Source organism: Spodoptera frugiperda, chromosome 12 (assembly GCF_023101765.2).
Source record: "Spodoptera frugiperda isolate SF20-4 chromosome 12, AGI-APGP_CSIRO_Sfru_2.0, whole genome shotgun sequence".
Taxonomy (NCBI): domain Eukaryota; kingdom Metazoa; phylum Arthropoda; class Insecta; order Lepidoptera; family Noctuidae; genus Spodoptera; species Spodoptera frugiperda.
The window spans coordinates 6589285-6608369 of record NC_064223.1 but is presented as its reverse complement, the minus strand read 5'-3'; the positions used below and the strand labels follow the sequence as shown (position 1 = coordinate 6608369).

Sequence of the window (19085 nt, the reverse complement as noted above, 5' to 3'; positions counted from 1 at the left end):
CGGAGCCCCTACATTTTTCCTGCCTCGCCAGCTTTGCTACAAGTGCAAAGCCAATGAGATTCAATGCTGCATTCATGTTGTACGTAATTGGAATACTGTGTTATATGATAATATTAGTAGGTATGCTCTTTGTAATCAAGACTAGGTAATTAGTGCATATGTACCTACCTGCATCTTTATAAGATAGGGTGGCGCACAAAAAGGCACTGAAAGGAATTAGCGCCTCCCATGGAAACCGATACAATTAGAGGACTCATTTGGACATTGTTTTGTAGAAAAACTAATGAAGGGAAGGTTATTATCGGCTATTATATTAGTTCCAGGTAAAAGCGTAAAGTTTCCTTCATAAATTAATAATTAATACAAAATTTTATCACTGAATTATTTGCTCTGAATTAAGTAACATACATGTCTTAAACATGACGATATGACGTAGCAGTGATTTGCGCACCGCAGTATCACAACGGTCACCTAAGAGGCGTTGTAGTGTTGCGTGACTTGAAAAGTAAAACAAAGTAAAGATCTGTCAGTGGATAAACGAGCATCCGGCTGCTTACTTTCGCGAGATCCCGCGTCGTCCCGTAATCCCGTAAAGCCAGCTAAATGCGGGACTTGAATAATCCCAGGGACAGGTGAGCCGCCGTGCTTCACTTCGAGGATTTGAGGTCGATAGTTTGTTTACATTCCCTGCCTATACAAACTTCGGAGCCGATATGTAGTGTAAATAGGATGTCAACCAATTTATAGTTTGTAAACTTTGTTGTAAACAGGTAACCATGGACTTTATAGCATGATTTAGAGTCGGAACAGGTTCTTTCTATGGTTATTTTGCATAAGGCATTGTATTCTCATGTTTTTATGTAGGTACTTCGTTAGGTTAGATATACCTATGAGCACATAGTCCCATGTTTGTTAACCGTTAGAGATATGAAGCATGCCTACATAATATGAGGAAGGTGTCTGCAGAAACCACAACTTTATTAATATCCAAACTTAGTTTCCTCTCAAAGACGAGCGATGTTCCCGGCGACAAGTTGCTTCTAGCATGTAACGCTGTGCACGAAATGCAATTTTAGTTGAGCGGCCGACGTGGAGAGGTGAGGTGTTGCCTCTTGCAACTAATAATATATGCTGGACCTGTGAACAGTTTAAAACTTCACTCGAAACTTGCTATCGTTTCCAATTCAACTTCCGAGTTTCGCCCTCCTAAAATAAAAATGTTTTAGGTACATACGAGTACCAACCTCAAATAATAATTTTATTAAAAGTGACAGTTTAATTCTCGCTTGGATAAAATTCCCATTTCTTTCGCGTGGAACTTCGTTATAGGGATTACTTGTAATGGACTTCATATACATTCATTCCATTATCTTGGAATGCGTATCGGGAACCGTTTAGCGCAGAGGCAGCTTTTTTTCGATATTTGAATAAAAAATAGGTTACTTGAAGTTGTTTTCCTGTTGATAAAAATGGTGTGACCAATGATTCGTATAGAATAGTCACGTTATCTATTGCTATAATAGAAGTGAAACTTTATAGAATATGCGCGTTCCAAACTAATTGCATTGTTTCCGAGTCACGTTTTAATCACATCTCCGCATTTTACCAGTATATGGCGATCTCTGATGGTTGAAGGAACTCAGCACGCATCATACTACCGTGGCAGATCAAGCTATTTGGTCGCTATTGCACATGATGAATTCAATGATTGCAGTTGACATCGTTTGTGGCGTAATTGGAATAATTAAGCAGAAATCAAGCAGCGTGTAACACTGAAATGGAAATTGGTTTATTATACCTCCTATAGCACACCCACTGCGAGCAGCTCGTTCCTATAGTTTGTAGCGTGATTTTATAGCCTATACTATAGACCTTATGGCTTTCAATAAATTGATTATCCAACACGTAGATAATTATTAAATTCTAATTCCCGAGATTAGCGCGTTAAAATAAACAAAAACAAACAAACTCTAGGTATTAGTATAGATATAGATTATTTTATATGAATTCGTCAATTAAGTTTAATATGAATGAACATTAGTATTTCCAGGCCATAAACATCATTACATAATATACTTACCTAATATGCATCATTAATCTGAGATTGCATAGACGCCGCTCTGGTCGACATAAGTATAGGTTATGTAATGAACCTAAGGTTTATGCGTGTATTTATTTACACTTATACTTATTAATAAATCAACTAAATAAAACTTTCAATAAAAATAAACTGGACGTCATGTTGATTTATGACGTCTAAATTTAGGTAAAATATTTGTTGTGTTCACATATTCGATTAACCTGATTACGCGTCTTCTTTTAATAGAATAATTTATATACAAATTACTTCTCGAAAGTAAATGTAAGAAAGTTGGTAAGGAAAAAATGTTTTGAAGATTGAGATTTGGGAATGACAGAAAAACTTTCCAAGGAACCTTCTACCTGGTTATTACTAACTTTGAAGGTCGCCATGTACATTATACTGGTACAGATTTTTCCATTACATAATACTTAGTTTGGTAAATAATTTAACATTTAAGTACATATAAAAATGATTATTTATTGTGATACCGTCACAGTAATTTTCCGATCGTCTTGAAAACTGTTTCAAAATGTCTGAAGAAGAGAGGAACGTTGCTCGCAAGGAGATTCATGAAACGTTAAAACTTTGCAATTTTTGTGTACGCAATATCGGACTATCTTTTATAGATATACCAAAAAGTTTCTTCCAAAGTTTAACGTCTTATCTATCGTTCATAATGTCGTCATCGTTATTGGTTCTGATGCTGGCAGGTGAGATAGCGTATGTCGCCGGCCAGATGATTAATACCGCCTCCGTGGAGGAATTTGTCGGTAGTTATTTACACATCGCTGGATACGATACTATGAGTGAGTATAATATATGCAATAACAGCACATTATGATCACGGATTTGTGTGTAATTAGCATGTCAACGTTGACGTATGTATTAATAACCGACTTGTATCATGCATGTTTCCTTTGATGTACCTACCTACATACATGTCATAGGATTAGCAGTAAAAAGTACTTACAGAAAAAGTAAGAGAAAATCGTTGGTAGCCGTACTTCATTTGAATGGTACATTTGCTAAGACCCCGGACAGGACGAGTGCTCAAAGTCAGACGGAATGAGTGAGTAATATTTAAAGTGTAAGGGGGTAGATGACCGTCGTAAAATTGGGACGTTCGAAATACAGCCTTTCGGTACCGGGTGCCTTCTTCTAGGTGGCGTAGGAATACGTCGAATTCAAAGTCACTCTGTATACATGTTTTGTTCGCATAATGTATAAGTACTGGTTCTTTATTACAAAGTTTAAACAAAAACAAAACGGTGTAACCACGACACAAACTTTAAGGTGCTTTACGATTACGTTCTATTAAAACTGCCTTTGCAGATTTATTTCTATTTCTGAAATTGCTCATGTAGGTAATTAGATTACTTTACTTTACTTCTTTTTTATAAATTGCCCCACACTAGGATTTTCTCCTGTGTCGTGGGTGCGTTTACAAATATACAAGTTCACATACACATGACACCCAGACTAGAAACAACAATTTGTGGATCACACAAAGAGTTGCTCCGTGCGGGAATCGAACCCGCTACACGTTGCAAGGCAGCCGGTTGCCCAGCTACCGCACCAACCGTGTTGTATTGCAGATTAGTAGTATTCTAGACGTGCAGATTAGTATTGGACTCAATTTACTAACATGTAATTAGGTAATGTAAAATTAGAACATCAGATTTGCATTTCAGGTTTCGGCAAATTGATAACAATTTGGTACAAGAGGCATACGTTCCGACAACTGGTGGTGGAACTGGCAGAGATATGGCCAGCCTCCATCAGAGACAGGGACGGAGTCGAGATAAAACGAAACAGTCTCTCAACACTTAAGCATAGACAGTTCTGTAAGTCACACTTTTATCACAATCTTTATTCACAGTTAGTCACCAGTTGTTTATTATTTAAAATTGAGATTATTTAATTTCCTAATTAACTAAGGACTGCAACTAAACAGAAATTTGTTTTCTTCTTCCCTGATTAAGTCTTTGACTGCCAATAGAAAACTGTTGAAGGCAAATGCTCCGCTAACATCACTGGTGACAACCACGGCGTTCAATGTGTTAAAAATCTAATTTTAGCTTAAAAATCAATTATTGTAGTGCAAACATTTTCTTGAATTTATTGAAATGTTAAACTAGAATACATACAATTACTATGACGTTATTTAAAACGTAATAGCACTAAATATTATCTTTATCCGACTGACTTTCTAAGAACGTTTTATCATTTTCGTTCTTACTTTTTGCTTGACCTAACCACTGAAGCTTCGCTTTTGTAAGAACTTTATTTACAACTAGCTTCTGCCCGCGACTCCGTCCGCGCGGATGTCGGTCTTCGCGTGGAAGTTTTATTTCTCCATTTTGAGTAACTGTGAAAATGACATCTTATAAATATCTATTGGACCCAAATACGGCAAGGCCCATAATAATTAAGGAGATCCCTCTATTGAGCTACTGCTGTTGAGCAGAATAAAACTGAAAAATAAAGATTTTTTCTACGTATTTTTCCAGGATAAAAAGTAACCTATTTTATGTCCAGGATAATAAGTTAATTATACCAAGTTTCATCGAAATCAAACCGTTAGTTTTCACGTGATGCCTGAACATATATAGACAGACAGACAAAAAAATTATAATTACATATTTGGGTTTGGTATCGATCCAGTAACACCCTGCTATTTATTTTTTCTATATTTTCAATGAACAGAATTGGCCCTTCTACAGGGGCCTTAGTCTGCTATTACAATTGTGTCAGAATGGTCGATCACTGAGCAGTGCGAGAGGGACGGAGCTATGAAGGTTGTATACCTCCGTCCCTCTCGCACTGCTCAGTGATCGACCATTCTGACACAATTGTAATAGCAGACTAAGGCCCCTGATTTATTATAGCCCGCGACTTCGTTCGTGTGGAATAGTGACTTCCGGCAATTTTTTGGTTTTAACCACATAGTTCCCGATTTCGCGGGATCTCTTCAAAAATGAGATGTGGAAGATATTCTAGGGAACTCCTCAAAAATCAACATAATGAGCTCTGCGTTTGAATTTAATAGATGTATACTCACTTAGGGCATTGAAAAAATAGTTTAAAAACGGACTTAAACTAAAGAAATATTATAATCTTTCCGAACTTAAGATGAAAACTAACTTAAAACTAAAGAATTCAAGAAAGCTACGAATTACGAATTTATAACAATTAAAAAAGAAATTATATTACAACCTATCCTCAATGCTATAATACCAAGCCAAACCAAGCTTAAACTAAATAATTTAAAAGAAACGACTTAAATCTAATTAACTTATAAATTATAGACTTACAATTTTATTAAACAAACTAACTACAGTAACTACTAATAATCGATATCAAACTAAACCTACGTTAAATAATTTAACCAGGAAAACCCAACAAATAAACTTTTTAATAGACAAATACAACGAAACCAATTTAGAATATACGAAACAGCAGGACCACTGCAGACAAATAATCATACGACTTATAGTACACTATTTCCACAACAGTACCGAAGCGCTCGGCCGATACCCAACAAATACTAATAATAAAAACGATAGAAAACAAATAAAAAACTATCTTATGTCTTTTCTAAGGTTCTAAACTATATCTGTACCAAATTTCAACCAAATCCGTCAAATAGTTGCGGAGATTAATGGTATAAGCATAGAATGTTCGACGTGATTCTTTAATTTGACATAACTTTTTTATTTATGAACCGATTGACATGAAACAAACACTAAATGTAAATTTAAGCATCCCACAATATATTCGTGAAAACCGCATCCTACTCGGATCAGCCGTTTCTGAGATTAGCGCGCACAGACGAACAGACAAACAGACAAACAGACAAACAGACAAACAGACAAACAGACAAACAGACAAAAAAAAAGTTAATTACATTTTTGGGTTCGACATCGACATAACAATAACCCCTGCTATTTTTTTTATTTTTATTTTCAATGTACAGACAGCACTTTTCTACGATTTTATTATATGTATAGAAGAAAATCTTAACGATCTTTTTCAGTGTATGCCTTTTGGAATATCTTGGGTGTGTGGTTGTATAACTTGACGCCGATTGCTGTGCTCTTGTACCGTAAACTACGTGGTATGCCTGCAGCTCTTGGCTACGTGTGGCAGATGGCATACCCTTTTGATAAAACCAAGCCAGCAGCCCACGGCATCGTGTATATCTTCGAAACATGCGCAGGTTCGTCTTTTTCAGTTGTTCTTTAGTGTAAGGGAGATATTTCTATACAATAGTAGGCAATTACGAGAAAACATTATTTCATCTCGTTACATTGTACGAGTTTTCCTCTCGATTTATTGTTTCCCGAAAGCTTTCACAGTTTGAATGCTTTTAAAAGCTTCGTACATAATGGAAGTATTAGGTGAATCACGTTTCTACGAAATAGTGGGAGGTTGTAATTGTATTGTACGCATTTATGCCAAGTTTTTATGAAACCATACTGGTTTCTCAGTGAGAATTTTAAAATCTGCTCACCTACTTTGGTTGATCTTTTTGTTTAGTAAATCTACTGAGTCAATATTACTGTCGACAATATTTACCTAAATAAAAACGATATAATATATTAGGTAAGTACGATTATTTCTGTTTTAATAATAATGTTTTGTAGGTTGCATATCAGTGTGTTGTATGCTGGGTTCAGACTTGTTATTCATGACGATGGCAAGTCACATCAGTATGCTACTGCGTCTGCTGCAGAATCAAATTCGTCGGCTCGGTACACTGGGAAGTAAAGACCCTTTTGACACGAGGTGCAACGATTGTTACAAGGATATCGTTGAAGTCGTTAAAATACATCAGAGACTTATCAGGTGGGTCTGACGATGTGGTGCCTTCCTAATATATTAGATATCATATAATTTAACATTAAGTGTGGGAGAGCCATGCTTCGGCACGAATGGGCCGACTCCCCCGGAGTGATACCACGGCCTCTCCGAATCAACGACGTGAAACAACGCTTGCGTTGTGTGAGTGAGGTTACCGGAGGCCCAATTCTCCTCTTCTCAATCTTCCTAATCCCCGATTCCCCAACATCCCTTAAATTCCTAACCCCCAAAACGCACTTACGCACGTATAACGCCTCTGGTGTTTCAAGTGTCCATGGGCGGCGGCGATTGCTTAACATCAGGTGATACTCGTTTGTTCTCTTTCTCTCTGTTCCATAAAAAAATATAAACTAATAGATTCTCTGTTTCAGGTACATTAAAGATCTAGAGGATGCCTTTTCGGTGGTAAACCTAATAAATGTATTGTTGAGTTCTGTTAATATTTGCTGTGTGATGTTCACTATCGTGGTAAGTATTCATTATGTTTAAACACTTATTGCCACACTCAGAGACATTTAATGATTACGATTTGTATCGAAAACAATTGCTAAGGACTAGGTTAAGTAACCATTAAATAACTTTGAGTACGACAGTTACTCTGTTATAAAGAGATATTTTAAAGACCACAACATATATTATTTTCGTAATTGATGAATTGGTTTGTATATTTCGTTAATAGTTTTTAGATTCGTGGATGGAAATGAGCAATAAGTTCTATCTTGGAGCTGCTTTGACGCAAATATTCATCGTATGCTGGTACGCCGATGATATTTATAGAGCTGTAAGTATACAAAATAATATTAAATCAGAATACACATATTCACTTCTTATAACTATTTCGGGAATATAAAAAAATAACTTAAGATTTGTGTTATGGGGAAACCTCTTATGACTTAAATTAAACCACATATTTGAAAAATGAGCAAAATACGCCCAGTAGATAAGCCAAAAAGTGCATTTTTCTCTATGAGCTATTGAACACTACAAATACAATATTATAACAGCCGCGTCGCATGTTCGTAGACCACCTACAATATTACAGCTCTTCTGTGGTCAAGTCATAGGAAGCTGATCCAACAGAATTTAATATTTGTTTAATTTAATTAGTTGTTTTTTCGTTTATTTTTCTGTTTTCATTGAAATATTTAGTAGTATTATGCTTCTGTGGACGAGTACTACCTACTTGTAGTTCCATTTAAGTCATATGAGTTATCTCCATACTGCATATATAAGACTAATAAACTATCTCTGTGTCTTATCCAGGTCCGTTCAGTAGTTTTTACATTTAGAGTTAAAACACTACAACTATTTATCATGAAATGACGATGCCAGAAACTCTATAGAGCTTTGCCCCGCCAAAAAAATATAGTTTACAGGCATGCTAAATGTAGTATTCTATTGCTGCTCTATTAATGATAACTAAAAACATAATATTATGAAAATTTAATATCCAACTAGCTTCAAGTATGCAGGCACGGAATAATTTAGTATTTTAAATGTAATTGGCAGAGCGTAGGTGTAGCGGACGCGGTGTATGAGAGCGGGTGGTATAAAAGCAACACGCGATGCCGGCGCGCGATGCTCGTCGTACTTCAACGGTACGCTCTTTGACTTTATATTGCAAGTAGCCTTATTTGCTTATTAACTTAATGACTCACGTACACCTCTTGTTAACTAAATATCTACTATTTTCATGAATGTGTAGAGTGAACTGGGACTGGAATGAATGCAAACAAGTGACATATGATGGTTTTTGTCTAAAGAGGTTAGCATAAGTACCAAAGGTGGCGTGTCAAGTAGTCATGTTTTAAGATGCTATTACGAAGAATTCCACCAAACTTTTTCCTTATCACAAACTAGCACTGTATGGCCAGCCACTAGTCGAAAATAAATACCTAAGGTGTAGTAGGCTTAATGAAAAAAATGTGGCAATGCTTCATGCAGATCCGGCTAACTTATAAATTATATTTCTGTTTCATTTTACAACTATCTTTCTAATATTTGTTCAGAACACTTTTCCTAACATACGGCACCTACGTGGATTGATGTTTTTTTATGTGGAATATAAATATCCGCTTACAGGAAACTGTGGTTTATTGTGCGTAGGTACGAAATTGCGAATGGTAAAGTGAGCTTTGTTTGCAGGTCACAGAGGCCTTTGTACTTCACAGCTCTCAAATTTCGCGCTATCACAATGATTACATATAGTTCAGTGAGTATTCTCTTTGATACTATTTTTTACGAAAACATAGCAATACAGTGGAATTGTTTACGGCAGTTACTCACCTTTTTGTTGTAAATGACAGGTATTTTTGTTTGTAGTTCTTTTTTTGCTAACATTGCTATTCAAGAATAACTGAATGGCTGATACAGTTTTTTCGTTACTGTTCAGATAAGTAAGTTAACGATATCTTGTTATACACAACGAGTTTTATTTAAAATACTAACGTCATCGAAATATTCAATTATGTTATTTTAGATTTCAGAATCGAATAAATAGATAATAATTTGTGACGTCATTATACATGTAGTTAAATGTTAAGACATCCTCAATATTTTTGTAAAAACAGCCATAAAGCGCTTGTTTTGCTAATCGACCGATAAAAGTTCACGGTTTCCATTAAACAAAAATTATTGTTTCAGATCCTTACAACGGCGTATTCATACTTCACGCTGTTGTACACGTCATACCGTCGTGATTAAATGTTTATCACTGGTGTCATTTTATTTTAATATTTTATAATTTGATAGAAAACTGTAACATTAATAATTGTATCTATAATTGTTTTTGTGTAGGTAATTGCTGATTTTTATAACTAAGATTAAAATGGTACACTTTCATATATCGGGTTTGTTTTGTTGTAATGGTGCGTTTACATTAGGTCGGTCGTAGGTCGGTCACCGAAGGCGGCGGCCGTATTCGGTTTAACAGAAACCGAATACGGCCAAACGAATACGGTCTAACCGACTAATGTAAATGCGCCATAACACAGTCGTTACAACTAGGTATCAACTTTTCTGAACGTTTTCTTGTTGGAGAACATATTGTAAATTACTTCTATTCTTATGATATAGGTAATATGAAATGATATAATAAATATATATAATTAACAATGAAATACAGTCTTTGTTTAAAGAAAATTATAAAAAAATCTTGTAGAAGATATTTTTTAAGAATGTGACATGCCTTGCAAAATAAATAAATATATAAAATAGGAAGAAAATGTAAAGTAGTATCTATAATTACGTTACGTGGATAGGTAGGTCATAATAAGGTATGTATATAGGTATGTACTCCGCATAAAGTATGGTTCAGGAGCTCGGAAAAATATTTTCATTTTAAAGATCATAAATTATGGACAGCTTCATTTCACTGTAATGGATTCCCATAAAGTTCCGCCACAAATTACAAGAACTATAATAAACCTTAATCTTATTCAACGTTTTATGATGTTTCCTTAAGACGGTTGTGACATTGAATATCCGAGATAACTAATATGAAATATACTTGCCATAAAGTCGAGTTTTACAACACCTCTTGTGATGTATTACCCAATTTTATACTAAATATCACTGCCCTACACATTCATACACGATTGCTAAAGAAGTTGTTGTTATGATAAAAGTTTTTCAAATTACAAATATATAATTTCAGTCTGCTTCTACGAGTCTAACTACTTACTGTTTGCAACAGCTACCTTCACAGGCTGGTAGCTTAGTGGAGTAATAGTGCGGCATGCCAATGTCGCCCTGAATCACAGTGCGCCTATTAAATAAGCATCGAAAATTAGTGAGGTGGAAAAGGTGCGTCACTTGGAGGCGATGGCGACCCTCGGGAAACGCGTGGCGACGCGACGTGGCGCGGCTATCACTCGACGCTAATGCCCCGGCGCGCGGCGGCCTCCGGAGCTAACGTCCAGCCATAAATCAGCGCGTCCCAACGTCCTTGCCCACTGCAATCCACTCCATACGACAGACTAATTTCCTTCCCTTGCAAAATAAATACGAACGCAGTAACGACACGAACATCGCGTCCCCAAAATACCCATCCAAAGATAAATGCGTTATCAGCGAATTTAATTAAATTTTATAACGTAAATCTCTTGTGCGAGCATTAAAAAGTAATTTCAATAACACGGTAGCTTGGGTTTACGCGCCGACTTTGTGCAGAACGCTGATATAGCAATTGATCAAAATAAAATTTCAAAAATGATAAAAAAAATTATAAACTTTTTGATAATGAGTAAGTAATCATTTTATATCGTCGATTCAGCAAACCACTCGGAGTCCGTATTCCTTAACTAAATGTTGAATATTTTATAAGTATTTTAATTCCAAAAACAACTTTTCTGTCGATGTAGATTTTGTAGTGAGCTTCCATATGTTCTGCTTTGAAGTTCAAAAGTGCCTTCCTGGTCTATTTGAAATAAATAATTTTAATTTTGATTTTGACTTTGACATTAACTTTGACTGCATAGTTGCTTTTAGAATTATATCACATATACATGTAAGTTATTAGTTTTATAACATAGCGTTATGTAAATCGGCACATAGGAAATATAAAAAATACCTAATTAATAACAAGGTCGAATGACACCTAACGGAAAGCAGAAATTAGTTGCGAAGAAAAATGAACATGTGTTTACAAATAATGTTGTTATTTCCAGTGTTGTTGATAATCTCGACATCAGGAGAAAATTGTGAAGATATAAAATGTTCTCATATTTTCGACGAAGTATGTGGGATGGCGGAGCTAAGAGATGGTACTCAGTTTATAATGAGATATAAAAATCTCTGTTTTATGAAGGTAAAGGAGTGTGAACTGAGATCTTTGATGGGTTCGTTAAATGTATTGTCAATTTTTATTTTATTCATTAAAGGGGATATTTAGTGTTTTATTAGATCGGAGATTCGGAGACGGAAACGTCTCTGTTGACAGATTTTATGTCACGTTTTCCATATACCAGGCTTGTTTTACTAGTCCTTTCTGTGTTAACTTTTATTTAAAAAAAAAAAACCAGTAGTTTTTATTAAAATTTACAAAAGCGAAGATATAATGAAGAGCAGCATCGTTTTGTGATTACTTTATTTTTGCAAACTTTGTGCATTTGGACCATTATTTGTGAAGGTCCACAACAAAATAAACTACTTTATATTATACCTAATAGTAAAAGATAAAAAAATAAAAATTTATTCTTTTTTTTTAGAAATTAATCAAGTAGATGACGAGCTTTGCGGCATAAAAAAAATGTACGAACCTTTACACGAGACACGTCGCATAGCAGATCATACTATTTCTGGTGCAAATCAACCCTGCAACCACTCGTGTCCCTTTTCCTGCACCGATGTGTTCCGGCCTATCTGTGCAATGATCTGGCATGTTGGTAGCGACTCAAAATCTCTTGTTAAGCCTATGATCAACCATTGTCATGTTGATATGTTTTCCTGTGCCTCTGGGTTAAGTGAGTATTGTTATTTACACACTTACTTACTTTTTATCCATAGAAGCGAATCTCTCTCAGAAATTACTCATAAATAAATAAACATACGTAGATACCCAACCAACAAAAGTTAGTTTTATAGAAGGCCATAGAACGTTTTGTAAAAACTAAACGGTGGTCAAATAAAAGGCCAAAGAAGGTGCATCTACAAAGAAAGTGGCGCAATTATATCTCCATTCAGTGTTAAAGTAGAACTATAAGGGTATCAGGCATGACAATTTTGTGATATATAAGCCACCGCAGCACGACAAAAGTGTTTTTGGGTACTGTCAAAGAGTTCATGATTCCATTACATCACTAAAATTCATCATTCATTCATTTTACATTCGTTCACGTCGCTGCAGTGTCTCAGTGTTTTAGAAGAGAAATAAAAAAATAAGAAAAGTGACGGGGTATCGTGGTGACTAAGATATTATTTTGTACTTAATCGAATTATTCGTCTCTTACGAGGAAAATGTTGTGCGACTGTAATTTTACTGATAAACTATGTATGGATTTACGACATATTTGAATGCCCCCTTCGAATTAATGAGCTTTTACTAAAATAATTTCTTATTTTAAGTTATAAACATAGTTCCAGCTTCCTTAACTCTACTATAGTACTCATTATGATAGATTACATCCACCATTACATGAAATTAGGGTTCCTTTTGAGCTTGTTTGTTATTTTTGTTTTATTTTTTGTCCTTATTCCATAAATATGATGAATACTTTTGTTAATGAATAAATGTTATGGTTTATAAATCTGTGTAGGTACTACGTATGACGTCAGAGAAGTATAACTACGTACATACATATCGTCACACCTTTAATCCCCGAAGGGGTAGGCAGAGGTGCACATTATGGCACGTAATGCCACTGTGTACACCCACATTTCATAATTATTTATATTGTAAGTCCCATGTAATAGGTGGTGAGCCTATTGCCATATACCGGGCACATTTCCAGACTCCGTGCTACTACTGAGAAATTTTCGAAAAACCGAAAAAGGCTCAGCAATACTTCGCCCGACCCGAGAATCGAACCCGAGACCCCTTGCCCGGCAGTCGCAGTTGCAACCACTCGACCAACGAGGCAGACTTTTTATTGCTTCGTGTGAAATATTATAATTAATAGCCCAATGCTTCAAACCATCTCGTAGTTGCTGGTTTTTTTTTTTTCAGTTGAATCAATCAAACAATCTGGAATCGCTGTCCACAAATGAATTATTCTCCATTTCATCACTGACGTGAACTGTATTTTGTACGGAACCATTTTCTATAATTGGGTCTTCAAAAAGAATTATTCAAATCGGACCAGTAGTTCCGGAGATTAGCGCGTTCAAACAAACAAACAAACAAACTCTTCAGCTTTATAATATTAGTATAGATAAAAATATTGTCGCATTAATTACACTGAATCAAAATGTCAATATTGTTGTAGAAGAGCGATAGAAGTGCTTTTACAGAACGGAATTATCATTTAAAAGCATTGCTAGCCTAACTTTATACACAATAATAATGTTTTAAAACACATAAGATCTCCGTTATAGTACTGTTGCGTAATAGAGGAACTATAATAGTTATAAAAAAACAATCTGCTTCTAAAAAGTGTATTTGTGATATAAGTTTATCACTACAGCTATAATGGGCATTAACAACCCTTTATAAGACAATTAAGCTATATAAATATAATTTGAAACTCAGCTGTATCACCAAATCACTCCGATGTAGACTTTTTGTGCCCACTATATTACTGTGTACTGTAACGATGATCTTAAAACCCTCAATATCGTAATATCGTCCTATTCCTGAGTTGTCATCTCTACTTTAACAAACGACACATAGAAGTTCGTTTCGAACCTTTATTGCGCTAATTAGGCGCATTAGGGTGACAGTCAAAACTGTTATGAAGTTCAATCGTTGTATACTAGTAACAATGGAGGTTGCTATAACGCCTGACTATAACAGCTATATAAAGTCGTGAAGTAAACCTTTACATCAACTATTAATAGGTCGTTTTTGCTATATAAACTTATAGAGCCAAACTGTGTTGTCAAACGCTTTTACACAACAATCAGTCACCACTAAAACCTTTATACATCATTTACCCAGCTTTTTTGAGATATAAGGTTTGGTTATAGGGCAAAATTGTTAGTTGGGTACCTAATAATAATTATTATTATATCTAAGACTGCATGGTGCGGTGGCTGGGCATAAAATATTCAACTGGCTGACGTGCAACGGGTGGCGGTTTCGATTCCCGCACGGAGCAAACACAATCTCTGTGTGTGATCCACAAATTGTTGTTACAGGTCTGTGTATCATGTGCAGGAGAAAATACTAATGGGGCAACGTTTTTTTTTAAATCTCACTACTAGTTTAGATATAAATAGGATTAAGAGGAGTAGATTGTCTTATGTAATGTACTACTCCCCTGTTCATATAATATATGAAAATTGATCTTTTTATTTCAGATGTAACTCTTGCGCCCCTACATACATGTTACAAGAATCCCAGAATCCTTGTATTTATGCAAGAAATAGCGACAGTGAAATCGTTAAATTTAATAGGCCGGGATCCTGTATCTGGGAAGGGTTTAGTTGCATCAGCGCGTAGATCAAATTCAATGCCTGTGTCTAATCACAAGAATGTCAAGACCTCACTCAAAAAACATTTACAGGAAGTCGTTAGAAGAATTTTTGACAAATATCGTAATGATTATGATGATTATTGAATAAATAAATTATTAGTTTAAAAAAAATTGCGGATTGGCCTGCGGTAATCTCACTCACACGTTGACACAAACAATGCGAATGTTGTTTCACGCCGGCTTTCTGTAAAACCGTGGTATCACTTCGGTAGAGCTGCGAGTCGGACCATTCGTACTGAGCATAGATGGCTCTCCCACATTTAAACAAATGATCGTTAATACACAACATCTCAATTACGTAACAAGCGGTGAAATGGTCAATCGCAGTATACCTATATATGTTGTACGTATAGAGCACAGCGATAGTTTCTGCATTGATATTCGCAATGATCGGGCGTTAAATCGTGGAGCGAGGCTTAAATCGTCTGCCTCGTGATTAATGCTCCCGTCCGCTTCGATTTACAGCGCGTGGTTTTCAGGGTCAAATTAGCCAACGGCCTCATAAATCCTGAAAAAGGTACTAGTAATGTTTACCTAGCTTTCTATGCAGTATTTTGTCGTAATAATGCAGTGTAATAGTGTTCTTGATGGCACGTTTCATAGATTTCACTTTATGGATATCACGAAGGAAATGAATTGGATAAGCTGAAATTTTATTTTGTGTTCGGGTGAAAGTGAAACCATTATTGTAGTTTGTAGCTTATGATATACTTAATTGGGAAATAAAAGCCTATGACCTATTTTATTCAGATCTACATCTACATCAGACCACCACAGATAAGGCCCAGTAGGACTGATGCCTGTTCCGGGACTGCGGAATACCTAGCGGGTTTACCGGGGCTCCGGCTCGAAAAGCAGGAGTAGGAACGGGGTGGTTTTTAGTCAGTAAGAGTCTGACACTCCCTTCCGCCTCGCCCAAGGCGGAAGAAGTCATTGGATGATTTTCCCCCCTCAAAAAAAAAAGCACCAACTTATTTCCTAACTGTCAGTAGATAGGTATAATATATAGTACAATGAATAACAACAAAGTTTTGGTTTTTAGTTATATGAGATCATAAAAAGCAATCAATAGCAGTTATCTTAATATTCTAATTGTACTACTTGATATTCAGCGTTCAGTTTAATTGAAATGTTTTAGACACCTTTTTACGAGTTCTCTGTTTTTATTGGAATACTCAACCCTTTTACATTATTAGGGAAAAAGGGGAAAAAGGTTAGCACGACTGTCGAAACGTGGAAATATTGAAGAAAAAATATTTTTAAGGTTTTGTAGAAAGTAAGACTTTCACTGCTGTAAAACACTATGTTTATGAATATGTTCAATTGCACAAGCCTATTTATACTTACGTATATTTGCTGTTTAGTAGGTATATTTCACACAAATAGTTATTATATAAAAACATTATGACACTCTAATAAAATATAAATAAGTTCAAGATTTCGAGGTTAGAGTAAGACATTGTTATGAATGCGTGTTTATAGCTTCACTTCAGTACCTAACTAGTTGAGCATATACCTAAATAAGTTTTAAATTCTAAACTTTCTGCTATGAAACCTTCAAAGATAATTCTGGTCCCAGTAAGTATAAAACAGATGCGGGCGATTAGTTCTACCCATCCCGCATTACACATAAGTCGTAGGTAAGAAAGGAAAGTTTTCTACAAGTATCTGTAAAGCGATCTAACGGACCCCGGGAACTATGTTCACGAGTTGTTTATCTGAAGAATCACAGGCATGTGATGTGCGACATTGTCCTGTCACTCACTCCCTACATTTTCACGCTAAACTACGTGAAAACAAATGGCGTTCAAGATGTATTGTGTTTATGTACCGTATATTATTAAACACTAGGGTGGAAAAAAATCGACCCACTCGACCTGCTTTGATTCAGAACATTGTAACGTTAATTAATAATAACTTTCAATAAACTAAATTAAGATAATAATAGATGGCATTTTCATGTAAATGACTATCGTTTAATGTTTTTTTTAAGTAAGGAACATCCACTTATTTCTGCTGCTTGAAGAATAATAGAGTATAGAATAAAATCAGGCGTCTCGTGCTGTGAGTTACGGCAGCCGCCGAGTCAACACCTCCTGACGGTGCTTCGTGGAGGAGCGAAACATATGACGAGTGGTATATTACATGTTACGTATGTGTTTTTATGTTGCACCTCTGATGCATGAGCATTTAATTGCGGGCGGGAGAGCTGAGGTGCTGAACACCGCATGTTTAAAAAAACATGTATAAGCGGAATTGAAGCTAAAAATCAAATGTATTGTTAGTGAGTAATAGAAATGTATGGCACTCGTGCTTGTGTATATGTACAGTATAGATAGGTATGTTATTGTATCATTGAGAAACTTATTTACTGATCAAATTAACATGTTTTTAAATTGTACCTATTTGTGTAAGTGTAATAAGATTATGATCAAATCGACATTATGTGTTGGCATCGTTGACCTAATTTAGTATACAGTTTGAAGCTCCGGCTGTGGCGACCATTCCGACCTATCGGATTGGCCTTTAGTAATTAAGTTATTCGATCTAGTTTATCGTATTATTAAAGTGTAATAGTCGCAGAACAAAGAAACGGATAGGTACTACTATAATCTATTTTGATTAAATTGAGTGCTGTTTGTCCAGTTATTTAAAGACTATCGGGTTTATTTTATTATCCAGAAGATTTAATTAGATAATTAATACCTATATAGGGCAAGTGACCCGGTTGTGGCCATCGACCCCTTTGTGGCCACTTGGGCCTTCAAATATTTATAACTAAGGCATGGACAAATAAATTACTCTGTGATGTACAGTATTTAAAATATTGAATATTGGAGACATTGATACCGTTGGCAGCTTTGATGTGTCAAACTTCACTTCGATGCAACAAGTCATTATTTTTAGTTGAGGGTGAAATTGTTAAGATCTTAACAAAAAGGCTAAGGCGAGCGGGTGAGGATTTGGTTTTTATTTTTTTAATCTTTGCTTATTGTTTGGATGTTTATGTTAATACTACATGAAGAATATATTGTCTAAGTGGAACTAAAGTTATTTTGTCGCCATATGTTTCTGAAGTGGGATTATTAGAAGGTGGCCACTAATGGAGACAAAATTATGAATTTCTCCATCTTTGGCCACACGGCTGGCCAAAACTTTTGTACATAAACGCCCCACTTCTAGCCATTTATCGTAATTTATTTATTATTTTTCCTTGGTTTTACATATCAACAAACACATATTTTTCATTTTCAGAGATGCAATAAATTGCCTTCACACAAAGGGAGGTCAGTTTACTTTGCAGCTTTTACCAACGTCATATAAATATTGATCTCTTTATTTGTAAGTTAAATTCAAGTGAAGTAATAATATTTCATATTTTCCAGACTAAATGAAAACCATTGTTTCTAAAATGTCAAATTTAATTAATAAATATTGATTACTTTTATTGTATTTTTTGATGGCCAGAACTGGCACACGACCGTGGCCAGAAATGGCACGAATCTGGCCAAAAATGGCACAAACTCCCTTTTTTTTTCTTTTTTATACAATTATTTTTCTATTGGACGTTCTTTAAAAAAGGGGTTTTCTTAGGCAAGATTAATACATGTTAAATGACTTTTTACAAGAAATATGTTCTTGATAACAAAAACTATAAGTTAAGAAAGCCTCAAAGTCGACAGAATTCTTAAAGTGGCCACAACCGGGTCACTTACGATACTTACTTATTTATAAATAAGCAATTCACAAAAAAATTAGTAATTGAAGAATGAGTTAATGCCCATCATAATATTGTTTAAAATCAGAGTTCCTCTTACAAAATGTATGTCTATTGGAAACCTAAACCAAATCCAAACAGTGTTCACATATCATGTTATCCTAGACGCACCTAATACGGTTACATTACCAACAGTTCCTCTCGATTTGATTGCTATCATTAATTTAAAATAAAAGGAAAACTGAAAGGAAAATGATTCCGCTAAACTGCTGAGCCGGCTAGAAACGCG

The 19085-nt window shown here is 35.3% G+C and overlaps 2 protein-coding genes across 2 annotated transcripts; both read left to right on the top strand.

Moving 5' to 3' along the window:
- Nucleotides 1-2600: 2600 nt before the first annotated feature.
- LOC118262327 (odorant receptor 4-like) lies at nt 2601-9708 on the top strand. The gene is made up of 9 exons (XM_050697272.1): nt 2601-2889; nt 3775-3927; nt 6120-6302; nt 6730-6931; nt 7318-7414; nt 7626-7727; nt 8456-8544; nt 9092-9158; nt 9590-9708. Exons 1-9 carry the CDS (start codon nt 2613-2615, stop codon nt 9647-9649), a joined length of 1230 nt encoding a protein of 409 aa, XP_050553229.1. The 5' UTR covers nt 2601-2612; the 3' UTR covers nt 9650-9708.
- A 1342-nt stretch (nt 9709-11050) lies between these two features.
- On the top strand, nt 11051-15183 carry LOC118262328 (uncharacterized). The gene is made up of 4 exons (XM_035573585.2): nt 11051-11189; nt 11614-11784; nt 12154-12408; nt 14903-15183. The coding sequence occupies exons 1-4, from the start codon at nt 11156-11158 to the stop codon at nt 15160-15162; spliced, it is 720 nt and encodes a 239-aa protein (XP_035429478.2). The 5' UTR covers nt 11051-11155; the 3' UTR covers nt 15163-15183.
- Nucleotides 15184-19085: the final 3902 nt, after the last annotated feature.

Coding starts and splice junctions, on each gene's coding strand:
- LOC118262327 (XM_050697272.1), top strand. CDS start 2,613: ATGTCTGAAGAAGAGAGGAACGTTGCTCGCAAGGAGATTCATGAAACG. Junction 3,928..6,119: donor ACTTAAGCATAGACAGTTCT/GTAAGTCACACT, acceptor GATCTTTTTCAG/TGTATGCCTTTTGGAATATC. Junction 8,545..9,091: donor ATGCTCGTCGTACTTCAACG/GTACGCTCTTTG, acceptor CTTTGTTTGCAG/GTCACAGAGGCCTTTGTACT.
- LOC118262328 (XM_035573585.2), top strand. CDS start 11,156: ATGATAAAAAAAATTATAAACTTTTTGATAATGA. Junction 11,785..12,153: donor TGAACTGAGATCTTTGATGG/GTTCGTTAAATG, acceptor CTTTTTTTTTAG/AAATTAATCAAGTAGATGAC. Junction 12,409..14,902: donor TTCCTGTGCCTCTGGGTTAA/GTGAGTATTGTT, acceptor TTTTTATTTCAG/ATGTAACTCTTGCGCCCCTA.